The sequence below is a fragment of the Choloepus didactylus genome, chromosome 3, assembly GCF_015220235.1.
Source record: "Choloepus didactylus isolate mChoDid1 chromosome 3, mChoDid1.pri, whole genome shotgun sequence".
NCBI lineage: Eukaryota > Metazoa > Chordata > Mammalia > Pilosa > Megalonychidae > Choloepus > Choloepus didactylus.
Window position 1 is genome coordinate 42,301,457 of NC_051309.1, and position 18,515 is coordinate 42,319,971.

General features: G+C 38.8%; 1 protein-coding gene across 5 annotated transcripts in view; it reads right to left on the reverse strand.

Moving 5' to 3' along the window:
- RFC1 (replication factor C subunit 1) overlaps positions 1-14,015 on the reverse strand; it is a 114,163-nt gene extending 100,148 nt beyond the window's left edge. For all 5 annotated transcript variants that reach the window (XM_037829609.1, XM_037829608.1, XM_037829607.1 and 2 more), the window contains exon 1: positions 13,907-14,015. In XM_037829609.1, coding sequence (XP_037685537.1) covers positions 13,907-13,909 — 3 coding nt within the window. In that variant the 5' untranslated portion in view covers positions 13,910-14,015. The remainder of the gene's footprint in view (positions 1-13,906) is intronic.
- Positions 14,016-18,515: the final 4,500 nt, after the last annotated feature.

The window sequence follows — 18,515 nt, forward strand, 5'->3', positions numbered from 1 at the left end:
AACATAATATAGTAAATACTCTATTTTCTAGGTTACAATATTAATTGTCATTAAATGTTCAATAGCTTAGATATAAGGTCATGTAGAAAAGGCTAGTAAAACTGTTCTCATACCAGTAAGTTTTGCATTCTAGTTATCTTTTACTGGAAATACAAAGATGATTTATATGCATTCATTTACCAAATATTAATTGAACACATACTACATGCCAGGTACCACATGGAAGTTCCCTATCTTTGTACTTATCCCTGCTGAGCTGATATGCTAGTGAAGGGAGCTGTCAATAATGGGTTGCCTGTTCATTAAAACATGCCAACATGTGCGCCAAGGAAACAAAGTAAGTGGTCTTTTCACTATACCAGTAGCTTTTATGATTTCATAACTCTGATGAAAACTACGAATATTTTCCACAGAAATATACAAGAACTCACATATGTAACTTTGCATGCAATGTTAGGGTTTTTTGCCCCCTGAGATCGTATCAGTGACTCTCCATGAGCCTCAAGTTAAAAACTCCTGATTCACAAACTTACACTGCATATCCACACTCACACCCATTTCAACCTCAGTGCCATACACTGACACTGACGCCTCCTAAATCTTGTGTCTCCATTCCAGGCCTTCTCTGAGTTCCATTTCCTCGTAGCAAACAATCTGCCAGATTTATCTCCATCCAAATTCCTTAAGGTTGCCTTCAACTCATAATGTCCAAAAACTCTGGGAAATTCCTTCTCTCCCTTTGTTCCTATCTCAAATTAAAGACATAGGCACTGTCTTTCCTCCTCACTTTGACCATTCACCTAACCATCTGTGCTTGTTTGGATGTATTATGTTCCCCAAAACGCCATTATCTTTGATGCAGTCTTATGTGGCCAGGAAACTTATTGGTGTTGATTGGGTTGGAGACTTTCAACTGGATGTTTCTGTGGAGATGTGATCACTCAACTGTGGGAGAGATCTTTCACTGGATAATTTCCATGGAGGTGTGGCCCCGCCCATTCAGCATGGGCCTTGATTAGTTTACTGGAATACTAAATAAGCTCAGACAGAAGAAGCGAGCTTGCTACAGACAAGAGGGACACTTTAAAGAATGCCCAGGAGCTGAGAGAGTAGCTACAGCTTACAGAGACATTTTGAAGATGGCAGTTGGAAGGTGATGCAGACATGCTGAAGAACACCGTTTTGAAACGCAACCTGGGAGCAAGCAGACGCCAGCCACTTGTCTTCCCAGCTAACAGAAGTTTTCCGGACACCATTGGCCATCCTCCAATGAAGGTACCCGACTGTTGATGTGCCACCTTGGACACTTTATGGCCTTAAGACTGTAACTGTATAACTAAATAAACCCTCTTTTATAAAAGCCAATCCATTTCTGGTGTTTTGCATTCTGGCAGCACTAGCAAACTAGAACACCATCCCACCTAATCTACCTCCCAAATATTGCTGTTCTGTCGCCTCCATTCCCATTGCCACTGCCCTGATTCAGGGCTTCCTTTACTTACTTATCTAACAAACTTATCGTGTGGCAAGCCATAGTTTAAGCATTATACAAACCAATCTTAGCTCATTTACTCCATATAAGAACCCTACGAAGTTGTTAACTCCAATTCAAAGACGAAAAAAACTGAGAATGCCAACAAGACATTACCTAGTTAAGTTTTTAAATTTAAAATGCTCTTAAAAGTTTGCAGAAAAGACTTCCTGCATTCTCCTACCTTAAGGTATAACCAACAATTCTACAACACTATCAGAGAGAAAAACTGCCTATCATGCACCTCAAATGAGATTTTAATATATATATGCCAAGATACAAATACCAGACTTTTTCAAGCACTCAAAAAACCATGCATTTGTTAGAGCCCTTTAACTGTATAAGGACATTTTGAACTCTGGTTGGTTTTAAATCTATTAGTAGAGTCAAAGATGGAAAAAAAATCTGGGGGCAACAAATACTCCTAAACCCACACAGAAGTGAACTATTACAAAAACCTTTAGCTTAAGAAGATCAAAATACAAATGCTGATATATATTTAATTTGAAGTATAACCAAACAGCTTTAATTACTTTGTTCCACTCATGAAGGCCTCAACCAAAACACGAGTTATATATGGCTATCTAAAATGTGGGGAGGCAGGGGGAGCAAATGATTTAACTGTGTTCATTTCTCTTCAAAGATACAGAACTTTATGCAAAATAAGTATTGCAGTGCTCTGCAGAGTAGTTGCCAAAATATTTTGGTTTTATGTCTCTATTTTGTGAGTAGCAAAGAAATATAAATATTTCTGGTTAATACTTTTAAATAGCCCACCAAACCCACAGGCAGAAACTGACTGTCATCAATACATTCACAAAACCTATCCAAATGTAAAAATCTTTTATCTTGAAAGACTAAAACTCAAAATTTTGTATCTGACTAAAGTATACAATGATGTCACCAATGACAGCACAGTAGACAAAAAATATGAAATAAATTTAAAATATTTAAATATATACTAAGGCCCTACAGAGGATCCAAGATGGCAGATTAGGAGAGACAGAACAAATACTCCTCTGTGAAAAACACTAGACAAAAGACAGAAGGTGCTCTAAAACAGCAGTCCCAGGGTACTACTGGCTGGACAGGGTCTGCTACATGCACAGTGTCTATGCACTTGGTGAAACCAAGAGACTGCATTCGGAATCAAGAGAGCGTTTGAGCTGCTGAGGAAAGGGTGCTCCACGGCCGCGGTAGGGAGAAACTGGGGTAAGCATTTGGAGGCAGGTTTGCAAACCCGGAGGACAACAGCAGATCCGGCAGTGAGAGCCGTGGAGTCAAGTGCAGTGGGGAGTGCCTTCCATGCCCCAGTACCTGGTGTGGGTCATAGCCTTTCACAACACCTGCAGCTAATTGTCCAGGAGCCAGGAATGGGCCTCCATAACAGGTGGAGGATCATGTAAGTGGGACGTTATCACGCCCCATACAGCCATCTTTTCAGCAGGCTGAGAGACGTACCCTTGCAGCACTGCGGGTGAGAGCTCCCTTGCGGATTTCACTTGCCTGTGATGTTCTGCAGTCCTCCAATGCGGAGGCCCATGGAGGGCACAGCTTAAGAGGCAGTGTCCCACATGAGAGTGCGAAGAGCCCTACACCAATCCCAGGGACTTATGGGCCCATGGAAGAGAGATGACTGTGGGGAATCTGAGCTGAAGGGATGGACTCATGCAACATCCCTAAGCTTTTCCAGTCACAGCCCCAGGAATGGCTGGGAGTTCTGGGTCTTAAAGCCATCGGCCCTGCCTAACTGCACAGGACACACCACCCACCCTCAGGGCCGAAGATCCCAACTGCAAATGGAAAATTGGTGCACTGATTGGACCTCCACAAGGTTTGGACCCCCAATCGCTGTGCAGACAAAGTTGGGGAGAACTGGCTTGAGGGTAACAGGCGGCCAGGAGGCACCATCTGCTGGTAGGTCAAGGAAAGTGCGCTCCACCAAGCTGTAGCTCTGTCAAATTAAAGATAATTGTTCAAATAAGCCTGCATATCCTAAAAGAATCCTACCAAGATAAGCAAACGCCAAGAGGCCAAAAACAACAGAAAATTTTAAAGCATATGAAAAAAACAAAAGATACGGATAAACCCAAATGCCCAAATCAAAAAATCAGAGGAGACACAGAGCTGGAGCAATTAATCAAATAAGTAACCACAAACAACAAGATCGTGACATAAAGGACATCAAGACGACCCTAGAAGAGAATAAAGAAGAATTTACAAGAGTAAATTAAAAAAAAAAAAAAAGACTAGTTCATGTAAATAAAAGAAACTGTTGATCAAATTAAAAATATCCTGGAAACTCATAGCAGCAGATTAGATGAACTCTAACAACGAGTAAATGAAATGGACAAAAATGTTTTAGAGAGTGAAAGTACAAAAGAATGAATGGAGAAAAAAATTGGAAAATTTGAAATGGATCTCAGGGATATCATGGACAACATAAGAAGCACACAAATATAAGAATCACAGGTGTTCCAGAAGGGAAACAGAAGAGTAAAGGACTAGGAAAAGTATTCAAAGACATAAATGCACAAATCATAGATGCCCAACGAACACCAAACAGAATAAATCCAAACAAATCCACTCCGAGACATATTCTGATCAGACTGTCAAATGCTGAAGAGAAGGAGCAAGTTCTGAAGGCAACAAAAGAGAAGCAATCCACCACATGCAAGGGAAACAACATAAGACTAAGCAGTGACTACTCAGCGGCCACCATGGAGGCGAAAAGGTAGTGGTATGACATATTTAAAATTGTGAAAGAGAAAAATTGCCAACCAAGAATTCTTTATCCAGAAAAGCTCCACTTCAAATTTGAGGGAGTGCTTAAAATCTTCACAGACAAACAAATGCTGAGAGAATTTGCTAACAAGAGATCTGCCCTACTCAAGATACTAAAGAGAGCCCTACCAGAAGAGAAACAAAGAAAGGACACAGAGGTATGGAGAAGAGTTTAGAACTAAAGAGATTTAGTAATGGTACGTTAAAAGAAATAAAGGGGGGAGGGGAATATATCTGACAAACATAAACCAAGGATAGGATGGCTGATGCAATAAAGGCCTTCACAGTAATAACACTGAATATGAATGTATTAAACTCCCCAATTAAAAGATATACATTGGCAGAATGGATTTAAAAACAGGAACCAGGACATAACAGTCTTTTCAACAAATAGGGCTGGGAAAGTTGGATATCCATATCCAAAAGAAAGAAAGAGGACCCTTACCTCACACCCTACACAAAAATTAACTCAAAGTGGATCAAAGATCTCAGTATAAAAGACAGTACCATGAAACTCCTAGAAGATAATGCAGGGAAACAGCTTCAAGACCTTGTATTGGGCAGCCACTTCCTAGACTTTACACCCAAAGCACAAGCAACAACAAAAAAAATAGATAAACGGGAACTCAAGCTTAGAAGTTTCTGTACCTCAAAGGAATTTCTCAAAAAGGTGAAGAGGCAGCCAACTCAACGGGAAAAAATTTTTGGAAACCATGTATCTGACAAAAGACTGATATCTTGAATATATAAATAAATCCTACAACTCAATGACAATAGTACAGAGGCCCAATAATAAAATGGGCAAAAGATATGAAAAGACAGTTCTCTGGAGAGGAAATACAAATGGCCAAAAAACACATGAAAAAATGTTCATTTTCACTAGCTATTAGGGAGATGCAAATTAAGACCACAATGAGATATCATTTCACACCAATTAGAATGGCTGCCATTAAACAAACAGTAAACTACAAATGCTGGAGGGGATGTGCAGAAATTGGAACTCTTATTCATTGTTGGTGGGACTGTATAATAGCTCAGCCACTCTGGAAGACAGTCTGGCGGTTCCTTAGAAAACTAAATAAAGAGTTACCTTTCAATCCAGCAATAGCCCTTCTCAGTATATACCCGGAAGATCTGAAAGCAGTGACACGAACAGATATCTGCACACCAATGTTCATAGCAGCATTATTCACAATTGCCAAGAGATGGAAACAACCCAAATGTCCTTCAACGGATGAGTGGATAAACAAAATGTGGTATATACACATGATGGCATACTATGCAGCAGTAAAAAGGAACGAGGTTGTGAAACATATGACAACATGGATGAACCTTGAAGACATAATGCTGAGTGAAATAAGCCAGGCACAAAAAGAGAGATATTGTATGTTACCACTAATGTGAATATTGTGAAAAATGTAAAATAAATGGTTTATATTGTAGAATATAGGGGACCTAGCAATAGACAGCAGATAGTGAAGAGAGAACAATAATCTAATAAGAACAGATAAGTTATAGAGGGTAAACTTAATGTTATGGGAATGCTCAGGAACGACTATGGTTTGTAATTTTGGGGGCGTATGGTAGGAACAAGTTGGCAGCAATGTAGTTATCTTAGGTTGTTTTTCTTATTCCTTTGTTTGGTTACAGTTGTTTAGTTTCTTGGGGTAAGGTAGGAACATGGTGGAAGCAATATAGTTATTTTAGGTTACTTGTTTTTCTTATTCCTTTGTTTGGTTATGGTTTGTTAATTCTCTTGGGGTATGGTAGGAACATGTTGGAAGCAATGTAGTTATTTTGGGTTATTTGTTTTTTCTTATTCCTTTGTTTTGGTTTTGTTTAAAATTTTTTTTGTTTGTTTTTTTAATTTTTGGTAAAGTTATAAAAAATGAGTGTTAAAAAAATAAATAAGTAAATGAACAATGGAGGGAGGAGAGGAATGGAATGTTTTGAATGTTCTTTTTTATTTTAATTCTTAATTTTCTGCAGTAATGAAAATATTCAAAGATTGATTGTGGTGATGAATGTACAAACACCTGATGATAACTATGAACAACAACAAAAAGAAAGACCTTATAATCTGAAAGAAAAAAGTTATTGGAATGCTTTCCCCCTAAGCTCTGGAAAAAGACAAGCGTGTCCCCTGCCACATCTATTCAACACTGCACTGGAGATTCTAATCAGAACAATTAGGCAAGAAAATGAAATAAAAGACACTCAGATTTGAAAGGAAGAAATAATTTGCAGATGACATAATTTATATATAAAAAAAATCCTAAGGAACCCACTAAAAAGCTATTAGAACTAATAAACCAGTTCAGCATGTCTGCAGTATATAAGATCAATATATAAAAACCAATTGTATTTCTATACACTTGTAATGAACAATCCTAAAATGAAATTAAGTAGTTTTTACACTTTTGTAAACTGTAAACTACATTTTGTAAATATTTTGTAATTATTGTAAATTCCACTGACAATAGCACCAAAATAACAAAAGACTTAGGAATAACTTTAACAAAGTTATAAAACCTATCCTCTGAAAACTACAAGATTTAGAGAAATTAAAGAACATCTAAATAAATGGAAAGATATCCATGTTCATGGATCAGAAGACTTAATATTGTTAAGATGGCAATACACCTTGTGGTTTGAAGCTGTATGTACCCCAGAAAAACATGTTCTTAAATGTAATCCATTCCTGTGGATGTAAACCCATTTTAAGTAAGGTTACTTCAGTTAGGGTGTGAAGACCCACCTTAATCAGAATGGATCTTAATCCTCTTACTGGAGTCCTTTAAAAACAGGATGAAAGAGAGAGAGAGAGAAAAAAAAAAGCCAAGGAAGCAAGCAGTTGAAACCAATGAAACCCAGAAGAGATGAAACCCAGAAGAGAAGGGAGAGATCAGCAGACACCTGCACCTGCCATGTGGCAGGAAAGTCAAGGATCCCCACACTCCCCTTATCCAGTGTATGGATGAATGAACAGAAAAATGGGGACAAAAACTAAATGAAAAATAGGGTGGGATGGGGGGATGATTTGGGTGTTCATTTTTACTTTTACTTTTTATTCTTATTCTGATTCTTTCTGGTGTAAGGAAAATGTTCAAAAAAACAGACTGGAGTGAGGAATGCACAACTGTATGATGGTACTGTGAACAGTTGATTGTACACCATGGATGATTGTACGGTATGTGACTATATCTCAATAAAACCGAATTTTAAAAAAAAAGTTGCCTTGACGATAACTTGATTCTGGACATTTTTCTCAGCCTCAAAACCACAAGCTAATTGTGGCAACCCATGGCCTGAGCAAAACAGGCCTGCAGATCTTTGATGCACAGCAGCCTGCATGACCTAGGCAGCTAAACGATTAACCTATTGTCTTTCTAAGCCAGTAAAGAAAAAAAAAGGGTAAATTGACCTTAAAATGTAACTTTATGCAAACAGGCAGGAAGTTTAAGGCTCTTAGTCTCACAAAAAGAGCAAAATGTAATTGTTCAAGCATTATTCTAGTCCTTCCCGCACCACCCCCCAAGTCAGAATAACCTATTCCTGCATCTATGCTCCCCCCACCCTTAGAAACGCCTTTGTCTTAAACCCATATAAAGGCTTTCTGCCCTTTTTGCATTGCTCCGTCGTCTTCCCTGCGAACGCGATGCCTGCCTGGCCTGAGAGCTGTCACGATCTCTCCACAACTTCTCACTCTGTAAGTAAGCCCTGAATAAAAGTTCATGTGTCAGAAAATGCTTGTTGTCTTCTTTGGCCTTTGGACTGGCATGGCGCTCTTGGGCTGCAACACTAATAAATTCCCATTATTAAGCCAACCCATTTCATATTATCTCCTTTCAGCAGCCTATGAAACTAAAACACACCCCAAACTGATCTACAGATTCAACACAATCCCTATCAAAATCTGAGCTGGAGATGGATTGCATGGTATATGAATATATCTCAATAAAACTGCATTAAAAAAAAGGAAAAACAAAAACAAACAAAAGCAATGGTGAGCAAATAAAAAAAGAAAAACATAATAGGACCACCTGCTTTCAAAACACATTTCCTGGGGAAATAAAACCTATGTAAATGATACTGGATGTTTTTCTCCTGGATTTACTGATTAAACGCCATTGGCATCATGGAAAAAAAAAAATCTGAGCTGGCTTCTTTGCCAATTCTAAAACTCACATGGAAATTCAAGAGATCAAGAATAGCCAAAACTATCTTGGGAAAAAAAGAAAAATACTAGGAGATTCACAACTGCTGATTTAAAAACTTACTGCAAAGCTGCAACAATGAAGGCAGGGTACTACCTGCCATAAAGATAGACATGTAGATCAATGAAATAGAATTGTGAATCTAGAAAAAAAAAAAAAATCTCACAATTACCTATGCTGATTTTTGTTTTGACAAGAGTACCAAGACAATTCAATGGGGAAGAATGGTCACTTCAACAAATCATGCTGGGACAATGGGGTATCCACATGGAAAAGAATGAACTTAGACCTCTACACCTCACATCATATTCAAAAATTAACTCAAAATGGATCAAAGACTAAAATGGAAGAGCTAAAACTATTAAACTGATAGAAGAAAAATAGGCATAAATTGTCGTGACCTTGAATTGGGCAATGACTTCTTAGATATGGCACCAAAAGTACAAGCAACAAAAGAAAAAATAGGTAAATTGAACTTCAACAAAATTCAAGACTTTAACAAAATTTGAAACTTTTGTGTATTAAAGGACACTAACGAGAAAGTGAAAAGTAAACCCACAGAATGGGAGAAAATATTTGCAAATCACATATCTAATAAAGGTTTAGTACCCAGAACATATAAATAAATCTTAACTCAATAACAAAAAGACAAACAGCCCAATTTAAAAATGGGCAAAAGACTTAAATAGATACTTCCCCAAAGATACACAAATGGCCAACAAGATCAAAAACGATGTTCAGTATCATTAGTCATTAGGTAAATGCAATTCAAAAACACAATGAAATACTACTTTATACCCACTAGGAAAGCTATAATCAAAATAAAATATAATATCAGCTGATAGTGATGAAGTGGAAAAACTGGAATCCCCATACACTGCTGATGGGAATGTAAGGTGGTGCTAGCCACTTTGGAAAACAACCTAACAGTTCTTCAAAAAGTTAAACAGTTACCACATGATCCAGTCATTCCACTTGAGTCAACATATGAAAACATATAGCTACACAAGAACTTGTACACAATTGTTCACAGCAGCATTATTCATAATAGACAAAATGTAGAAACAACCCAAATGTCCATCAACTGATGAACAGAAAATGTGGCATTGCCATAAAATGGAATATTATTCAACAATGAAAAGAAGAGAGTGTACATGCTACCAGTGGATGTACACGGATGAACCTAAAAAACATTATGCTAAGTGAGAGAAGCCAGTCATGAAAGACAATACAGTATGTGATTTCATTTTCCATTTACATGAAATGTATAGAATAAATAAATCCATAGATAAGAGACAGAGGTAGACTGGTAGTTGCATAGGACTGGGGGCAGAGAGAGGGTGAGGGGATATGGGAGTGACAGCTAAAATACATGGTTTATTTTGGGGGTAATGAAAGTGTTCTAAAATTGACTGTGGTGATGGTTGCACAACCATGAATATAAGAGCCAATGTACACTTTAAATCAGTGAATTGTTTGGTATTTGAATTATTGTCCTAGTTTGCTAATGCTGCAGAATGCAAAACACCAGAGATGGATAGGCTTTTATAAAACGGGGGTTTATTTCACTACACAGTTACAGTCTTAAGGCCACAAAGCGTCCAAGGTAACACCTCAGCAATCAGGTACCTTCACCGGAGGATAGCCAATGGCGTCCGGAAAACCTCTGTTAGCTGGGAAGGCAGCTGGAGTCTGCTCCAAAGCTCCGGCCTCAAAACGGCTTTCTCCCAGGACGCTCCTCTCTAGCAAGCTTGCGCCTCTTCAAAACATCACTCCTTCTCTTCCCTCTCTTTGAGTCAGCTCATTTATATAGCTCCACTGATCAAGGCCCACCCTGAATGGGCGGGGCCACGCCTCCATGGGAACATCTCATCAAAATTATCACCCACAGCTGGGTGGGGCACATTCCAAGCAAATCTAACCAGCACCAAAATTTCTGCCCCACACAAGACCACAAAGATAATGGCATTTGGGGAACACAATACACTCAAACCAGCACAATTATATCTCAACTATTATAAAAAAAAAAAAGATATTTTCAGTGCTGACAAGTGCTAGAGGATAAAATAGGTAAACGTGGAAAAGGGTGGCTGTGGAAAATAGTTCCTTTAGCTAGAATTGGGAAAGGCCCCTCTGAGGAAATGACTGAGACTTGAATGATGAAAAAAAGGCAGACATGCAAGGATCTGGAGGAAGAACATTCCAACAGGAGGAAACAGCAAGGCCTAAGACTTCTAGAACCAGCTTAACATGCTCAACCATCAGAGAGATGATATCAGAGAGACAGTCAGGGACCAGATCACGCCAGCCTTATAAGCCAAGTAATCATATATAGAACAAAAGCTACCTTACAATAAGATCACAGTGCTGGGCCAAAAGCAGTGAAAGGCACTCCCTAGCATGGGGCAATGAAGCAGCTCTGATTGCAATGTAGATGGACTTGACAGCTCTTCAAAAAGGCTGTCCCTTAAGTCTCATGTGATTTTTTTATTCCTTTCATTTTTAATTTCATTTCCATTCCCTTAGTAGGTACTACATTCACATGGTTCAGAATTCAGAAGGGTAATAAGTCTCCCTCCTACCCTACCTCTCACATGCTTCCCATCTCTGGAGGCAACAAATGCTATCAGTTAGTTTCTTGTATAACTGAGATATTTTATGCATCTACGAGCAAATATATAAATATATTTCTCCCTTATTTCTATACCAAATGGTAGAATACTTATTTTTCTACACCTTACTTTTTTCACTTACCTAAGCAATTATTTCATATCAGGTCATAGTTTTCTCATTTTTAATAGCTGCATAGAATTCCATTTTGTGGATATAGTATTTTATTCCTTTATTGATAATTTTTAAACTATCAAAAAAGCAATATTAGAGGGAAAAAAATGCAGCTCCCAGGGCAAGAGGTGTTAATCTTTCATGTACTGATGAGCTTCACAAGATATGTGAATCCCCTAAAATGGTGTGCATGTGCCTATGTGCATTTCTCTGGGCAGAAAATTTGCATGCTATTAACCACATTATCAAAGGGAACTGTGACCCAAAAGTTAAGAACCATTGTACTACAATACAACTTTCATATAAGCTGAATAGAATTTTAGTCTAGGATTTTGCTAATTTTTGAACTAGAGACAAGAGAACTAAATTAAATACAATATAATCAAAAGTTCTTATCTACTCTGTAGAACCTTTTCCCAGTAACAAACAGCAAAACTGACCAATTTGACTCCAATTTCTTTTCTGAATAGGACTTCAAATTTCAACTTGCACCATAAACAGAAGCGCTAAAGAAACAGAAAATAACCAAAATTAAAAGTACCTAAATGATAAAAGTTGACTATATAAGCTGTCATTCACCCTGACTGACAACATCACAGAAATCTATGATGCCACTTACACTTTATGACTTCCCGTGGAGTCCTTCCTGAGAAAAACAGATCATTGGTAGTTGTGTAGTTGTATAATGTCTGTCACATGCCAGGCACCAGAATGGAAGCTTTACGTATATTATCTTGTTTAATCTTCAAGACAATCATATTAGGGCAGCTATTATTTCCCCTCTCTTACAGATAAGAAAACAGGCTTAAAGGGGTCAAGATCACAAAACTATTAAATGGCAGAACCAGACTAAAACACTCTGACCTTCAAGACTCCAAATCTCATCAACTTTCCACAGTGCCATGGTACCTGACAGTGGCCTGAATTCCCAAAATGTAATGATAATCGTTTCAGGAAGGCAATGTAATGTAGTGCTCAGAAAAACCTAAGCTCTAATTCTAGTCAAACCACTCACTAGTTTTAGGACAAATTGTTTAAATTCTTAAAGTCTCCTTTCTGCAAAACTGGACTGCTGTGCGGTTTAAATGAAGAAAGCTATGTAAAACAAACAGCTCACACAATGACCTGAAGAAGAGGCTTGGTACAGGGTTCCTATTATTATTTTATCTTTAAGAAAAACAAAAAGGGCTGCAAAGTTTCCCAATTTGGTATAATCTTTTTCCCCCAGAAGGTTGGCGCTCTGATAGAAAAGCTCAAGAACTATTGACGAAATTATGTCTGAGTATTAAATATCTTCTGCATTATTTGAACATCTTAAAGTATAATTCATATTTAAAATATTCAATCGCATACCTGTATCCATTCCCATATCATCACGAATGTCTGTTAAGCCGGCTGCATAATTATTTCACTTTCGATTTATTTAAACGCTTTATACAAAATTATGCAGTTTTTTTTTTTTTTTTTTTTTTTTCCTTTGAAACCCAGTGTTTATTTTATACTCAACAGCACATCTCAGTTTGGACCAGGCACATTTCAAGTGCTCGACAGCCACGCATGACTAGTGGCCAGTGGATTGGACAGGGCAGTTTAGAATTTTTCCTAGAGAAATAATCAGAGATATGGACAAAGGCTTATGAACCAAGATGTCTGTCGCAGGCTGAACTGTAATAGGAAAATGGGAAGGATCCTAAATTGGCCAACATTAAAGTGTTCTCAAACATCAGTTCCTCAAGGACAGGGATTTTTGTCTGTATTCAACATTGCTGTGTTCTCAAAGCCTAGTACAATGCTTGGCACATAGTAGGTGCTCCATAAACATTTCTAGTTGAATCAATGAATACACACATGCACACACATGTACATACATACATACAGATCAACGTGTGCACAAACACAATATACATATACACAATACACATATGAATAGCTCTGTATGCAGTTATTTTTAAGATTTTTTTAATGCCATAGTAAGAGATGACAGCTGTCAAATGTATTCATCTGTTTCTACCCACTGCATTTTTTTTCCTGTCAACCGTGTTATTGCCCTGACTCCTATGAACTCATCCAAACAAAACAAAACATCCTTCCCGTACCCTCAGTCTCAAAAGGGCCATGTGATGAGTATTTTGCTTAACTGTTAATGAAAGTTGAAAGCCTGAAACAACTTATAGCAAAGGAAAGTTTGTTACATTCTTCTGCTCATGACCGAAAGCTTGGACTGAAAGCTTTAGGTAAGACTCAAACTGAAGTTCGGGAGAAGGCTGAACAAGAAAACTTCACGGCTGCGCCCCCAAATCAACTTCATTATGCCCTTCCTTCCTCCCTTCCCCCAATGAGGAAAAAAAGCGAAACGCCTGCGCCGCACCGAATTCCTACTCACTGGACGCCGCCGAGAGCCAGAGGCCGCCGCCAAAGAAAAGTAGTGCAACCAGTGCCTGATGTGTTGTCCCTTCTATGCCTTCGCTCCCCCTACAAGAGCCACCCATCGCTGTCCTTTCCCTCCTTCCATGCAAGGCATGCCCCGTCCACACCCAGACAGTAAAGTCTCCCAAGCCCACAAGCTGTACAGTCTCCCGCAGGGGCTCACCATCGCAGCCCAAAGGTTGTGGCGGGGGCGGGCAGCAGAAGAACCGGCCGACTGCGAATCCGTTACCGGAGCTCGGGAGCCATTCGCGCCAACAACTTCTCCCGAGAAGTGGAAGACGGCCGAGGCAGCGGCGCTTCGTGATGACGTCAGGAGGCGCGCGGCTTCCCTTCGGCCCCGACGCCAGGCAGGAGGTGCGACGTCCGCCTGGGTGCCGCCGCGGAGTACGGCGGGCCGCTGCCCTCGCGAGGATCTGCTAGACCGTAATCGGTGCTCACGTTTGCGTCTTCGGATTTTGGCGGGGGTGCTCAAATTGGGGTTCCGAGATTGTTTTCCTTGGAAGGTCAGGTACTCAGTCTCCTCCAGTTTACAGGTCTAGAGGTTGCACTGGCCCAAGTTTGCTTTCAAATGTTTTTACTACCACTCACACTGAGATAAACATTTTAGATATACATTCCGTACATTACCTATAGATATCTATTCTGAAACAAAAGTTTCACCAAACAGTATTTGCACAAATCCTTTATTTTTTTTAATGTTTGACTAGACCCACACTTTGAAAACCACCAGGTTAAAGGTCAATCTTTAGGTTATACAATTCCAGAACAAAAAAAAAGCGACTTTGGTAAAATCATTTGTCACAACCCACATCATTTTATAAATGAGAAGTATAAGGTCCAAACAAGTTAAAGGTCCAGCTTTATTCTAAAGCCGCATCAAGCCCTAATCCCTAACTTTGCACCACGGTCTAAACCCTCAAAGAGTAGTGGTATGTGTGAAGACACGGTATAAACAAGGTGCATTTCTCTAGAAAAGCAATGATCTCCAAAGCTTCGGAGGAAATAACTTTTCTATTGATAGATAGGTAACTGAATTATGGAATAGAATGCAGCATTTCCCTACGATTCTAACAGAAAGTATGAGACCATAAACAGTATAGTGGGGAGAGCAAAATCTCAAGGCTTTGATCCTAGAGTTTCAAATCCTTACCCATCCATCCCCTCTTTGGTAGTGAACTTTATGACCCTAAAATCTCTACAAAGAAAGGTAACAAAGCCTTCTGGAGTACAACAGAGGCTAAGTATGGAAAGCTTGTATTTATTGACACCTATTGTAATACATGAAACCATTCAGCTATGGACTATCCTACTTTAGTATATTTAATCCCCACAGTGACACTGGCTACTCTTATTGTTCCCAATTTACAAACAAGTAAACTGTTATTTATGAACAGGGCCTCATTATATGGGCCCCTCTGAAGCCAGTATGCTAGGGTTCCCAGCCCCACTATATGGGGACCATGGGCAAGTTACTCTGCCTTGGGTTCCTCTTCTGTAAAATGAGCATAATAGTACTACTTCATAGGGTTGTTATGGAGCTGTTCCTGGCATAAAAGGAAGTAATCATTTTTTTTTAATGCCAGCCATTATTACCATTATTATTACAGAAGACTCAATATTTTCAAAGGAGATGGTTCAAAAAATGAACTTATCTACCCCAAATTTTGCTCAGAGAAATGCTTAACCAGGAAGGAGGGATTAGATCCTTTCATAAACCAATCAAAATTATGACCCGGTCCACAGAAGAGTGTACATACCAGTCAACATCACACAAAATTTTGACTATCGTTTCGAGGGACCTAAGTCAAAATCACAATGTAAATAAATAAATAAATAAAACTAAAAGGTTGCAATCAAGAAATTACAAGGACCTAGGGATTTGTAATAAACTAGCTGTAGAACAGGAAAGTTGAGAGTTGGTTTATGTTAAATGCTAAAGATGGAAAAACAGTTGGAACTCTAAGCAGGTGGTTTGAAAACAACTGGAAACTTATGTTTGAACACCACCATATCCAAAGGTCTTTCCACTTTCCTTTTTTTGTTCTCTGCATGTTCATAAGTATCTAGATGTAAATGAATATGCTAAATTAACACAAGGTTACTTATCCTCCTGAAACTCATCCATCTGATAAGAGTTTGACATCCTTCCATTTCATTGGGCCCATTCCATGTCCTTTTCTTAAAAACTCTCTCCTTTATAATAGCAGGACTTCGTTTTCTGAGCCTCCTCCCCTCTTTCCTTTCACTATGATTTTTTTCTTTTTTTAATTAGTTTTACATTCCTTTTACATTACATTACCTTTAACTTTTGTATTTTTTTTTTGAAGATTTTTTAAGGCTCTTGAGACTTAAGTCAGAAACCTGTAACTTACAGAAAAACACTTAAATGAATTTTTTGGAATGTTTTCCTTAGGAATATTTACTTGGAAATGTTCTAGCTCATAAATATGCCAGATTAAGAATAATTGCATAAGAGCTCCCTTGAGGAGCTGGTGGAGAATGCAGGGGTGTTGGGCTCCATGTTTGCTGATGTGCTCACAGACATAGGGGACTGGTGGTTTGATGGGCTGAGCCCTCTACCACGGGACTTGCCCTTGACAAGACTGTTGCTGCATAGAAGAGGCTAGGCCTGCCTTTAATTGTGCCTAAGAGCCTCCTCCTGAATGCCTCGGTGTTGCTCAGATGTGGCCCTCTCTCTCTAACTAAGCTAACTTGGAAGGTGAAATCACTGCCCTCCCCTCTATGTGAGATCTGACACCCAGGGGAGTGAATCTCCCTGGCAACGTGGAATATGACTCCCGGGAAGGAATCTAGACCCAGCATCATGAGATGGAGAACATCTTCTTGACCAAAAGGGAGATGTGAAAGGAAATGAAGTAAGTTTCAGTGTCTGAGACATTCCAAAAGAAGCCGAGAGGTCACTCTGGTGGGCACTCTTACGCAAAATATAGACATCCAGTGTATGGATGAATGAGTAGAAAAATGGGGGCAATTCAGGGGTGTTGGGCTTCCCCACCTCCATGGTTGCTGATGTGCTCACAGACATAGGGTACTGGTGGTTTGATGGGCTGAGCCTTCTATATGAGCTCTGTGTTCTTTTTTACTTTAATTGTTCTTTTTCACTTTAATTTTTATTCTTATTATTTTTGTGTGTGTGGTAATCAAAATGTTCAAAATTTAATTTTGGTGATGAACGCACAATTATATAATGGTACTGTGAACAACTGAGTGTATGCTTTGTATGACTGCATGGTATGTGAATATATCTCAATAAAAATGAATTTAAAAAAAAATAATAGTTGCATATAGCCACTGTGAAAAACAGTGTGGTGGTTCCTCAGAAAGTTAAACATCAAACTACCATATAACCCAGCAATCCCAATTCTAGGAATATACCCAAAAGAATTGAAAGCAGAGACTCAAACACCAGTATTCAGGACAGCATTATTCACAATAGCCCAAAGGTGAAAGCAACTCAAATGTCCATTAGCAGATGAATGTATGAACAAAACATATTATATGTATATAAATACAATGGAATGTTATTCAGCCTAAAAAAGGAATGAAGTTATGATACATGGTACTACATGGATGAATCTTGAAGACATCATTTTGAGTGAAATAAGTCAGACACAAAGTGACAGATACTGCGTGATTCCACTTACATGAAATAGCTATAATATGTACAATAGCTGGGTTACTAGGGATGGGGGAAGAAGGAATAGGGAATTAATGTACAATAAGTATAGGGTTTCTGTTTGGGTGATTGATGGGTAAATCTGGTAATGGATGGTGGTAGCACAACATTTTGAATGTGATTAATCCCATTGAATGATATGCTTAGGAGGAGTTGAGATGGGAAAGGTTATGTTGTATATATGTTTCCACAATCAAAAGAGAGAGAGAGAGAGACTAAAGAGATGATGACAAATAACTGCAATACATGATCCTGGATGGGATCTAATAATGGAGAAGAAAATGCCCAAAAGGATACTATTGGGACATATGAAAAAAATTGGAATATAGACTGTAAGCTTTATATCAATGTTAAATTGCTTAAACTTGATAACTACTTAAGGTGGTTCCGTAAGTGACTATCTTTGTTTTAGGAAATGTACATGATGGAAGTATGAAGTGTTCAAGATGCAAGATGTATATGAACTACTCCCAAATGTTTAGAAAATAGGTAAATAGGGAGGTAGGTAGATGGACAATATATTAGATAGGTAGGTAGGTAGGTCGGTAGGTAGACAGGCAGGCAGGCAGGCAAGCAGGCAGGCAGATAGAATGGTACAACAAGTGTAACAAAACATCAAAAAGTTAGTGGATCTGGTTATCTGTGTGGGAGGTAATATTGGTGGTTGTATTATTTTTGCAAGGTCCTGTAAGATTGAAATTGTTTCAAAATAAAAAGTTGTTTGTTTTTTTTTTAATTACTGTATATGCTTTGATACTTCTCCCTTGAAACCTGGGTTGGCCTGTGACTGATTTGACCAAAGAATAGTGAAGTGACACTATGCCATCCCAAACCTAGACTTTAAGAGGACTAATAGCTCCCATCTTGCTCTCTGGGAGACCTCAGATGCCATGTACTACTGATTACCCTGCTGGAAGGAACATGTGGAAAGGCCCTGACGCTACATAAAGAGGAAGAAGGGACCAGTTGAATCCAGCCTTACAGCCAGCCCCAGCAGGAGCCAGGCACATAGGTAAAACCACCTTGGGTCCTCAAACCACCCCAGCTACTGGCTAAATTCCACTAAATAAACCCA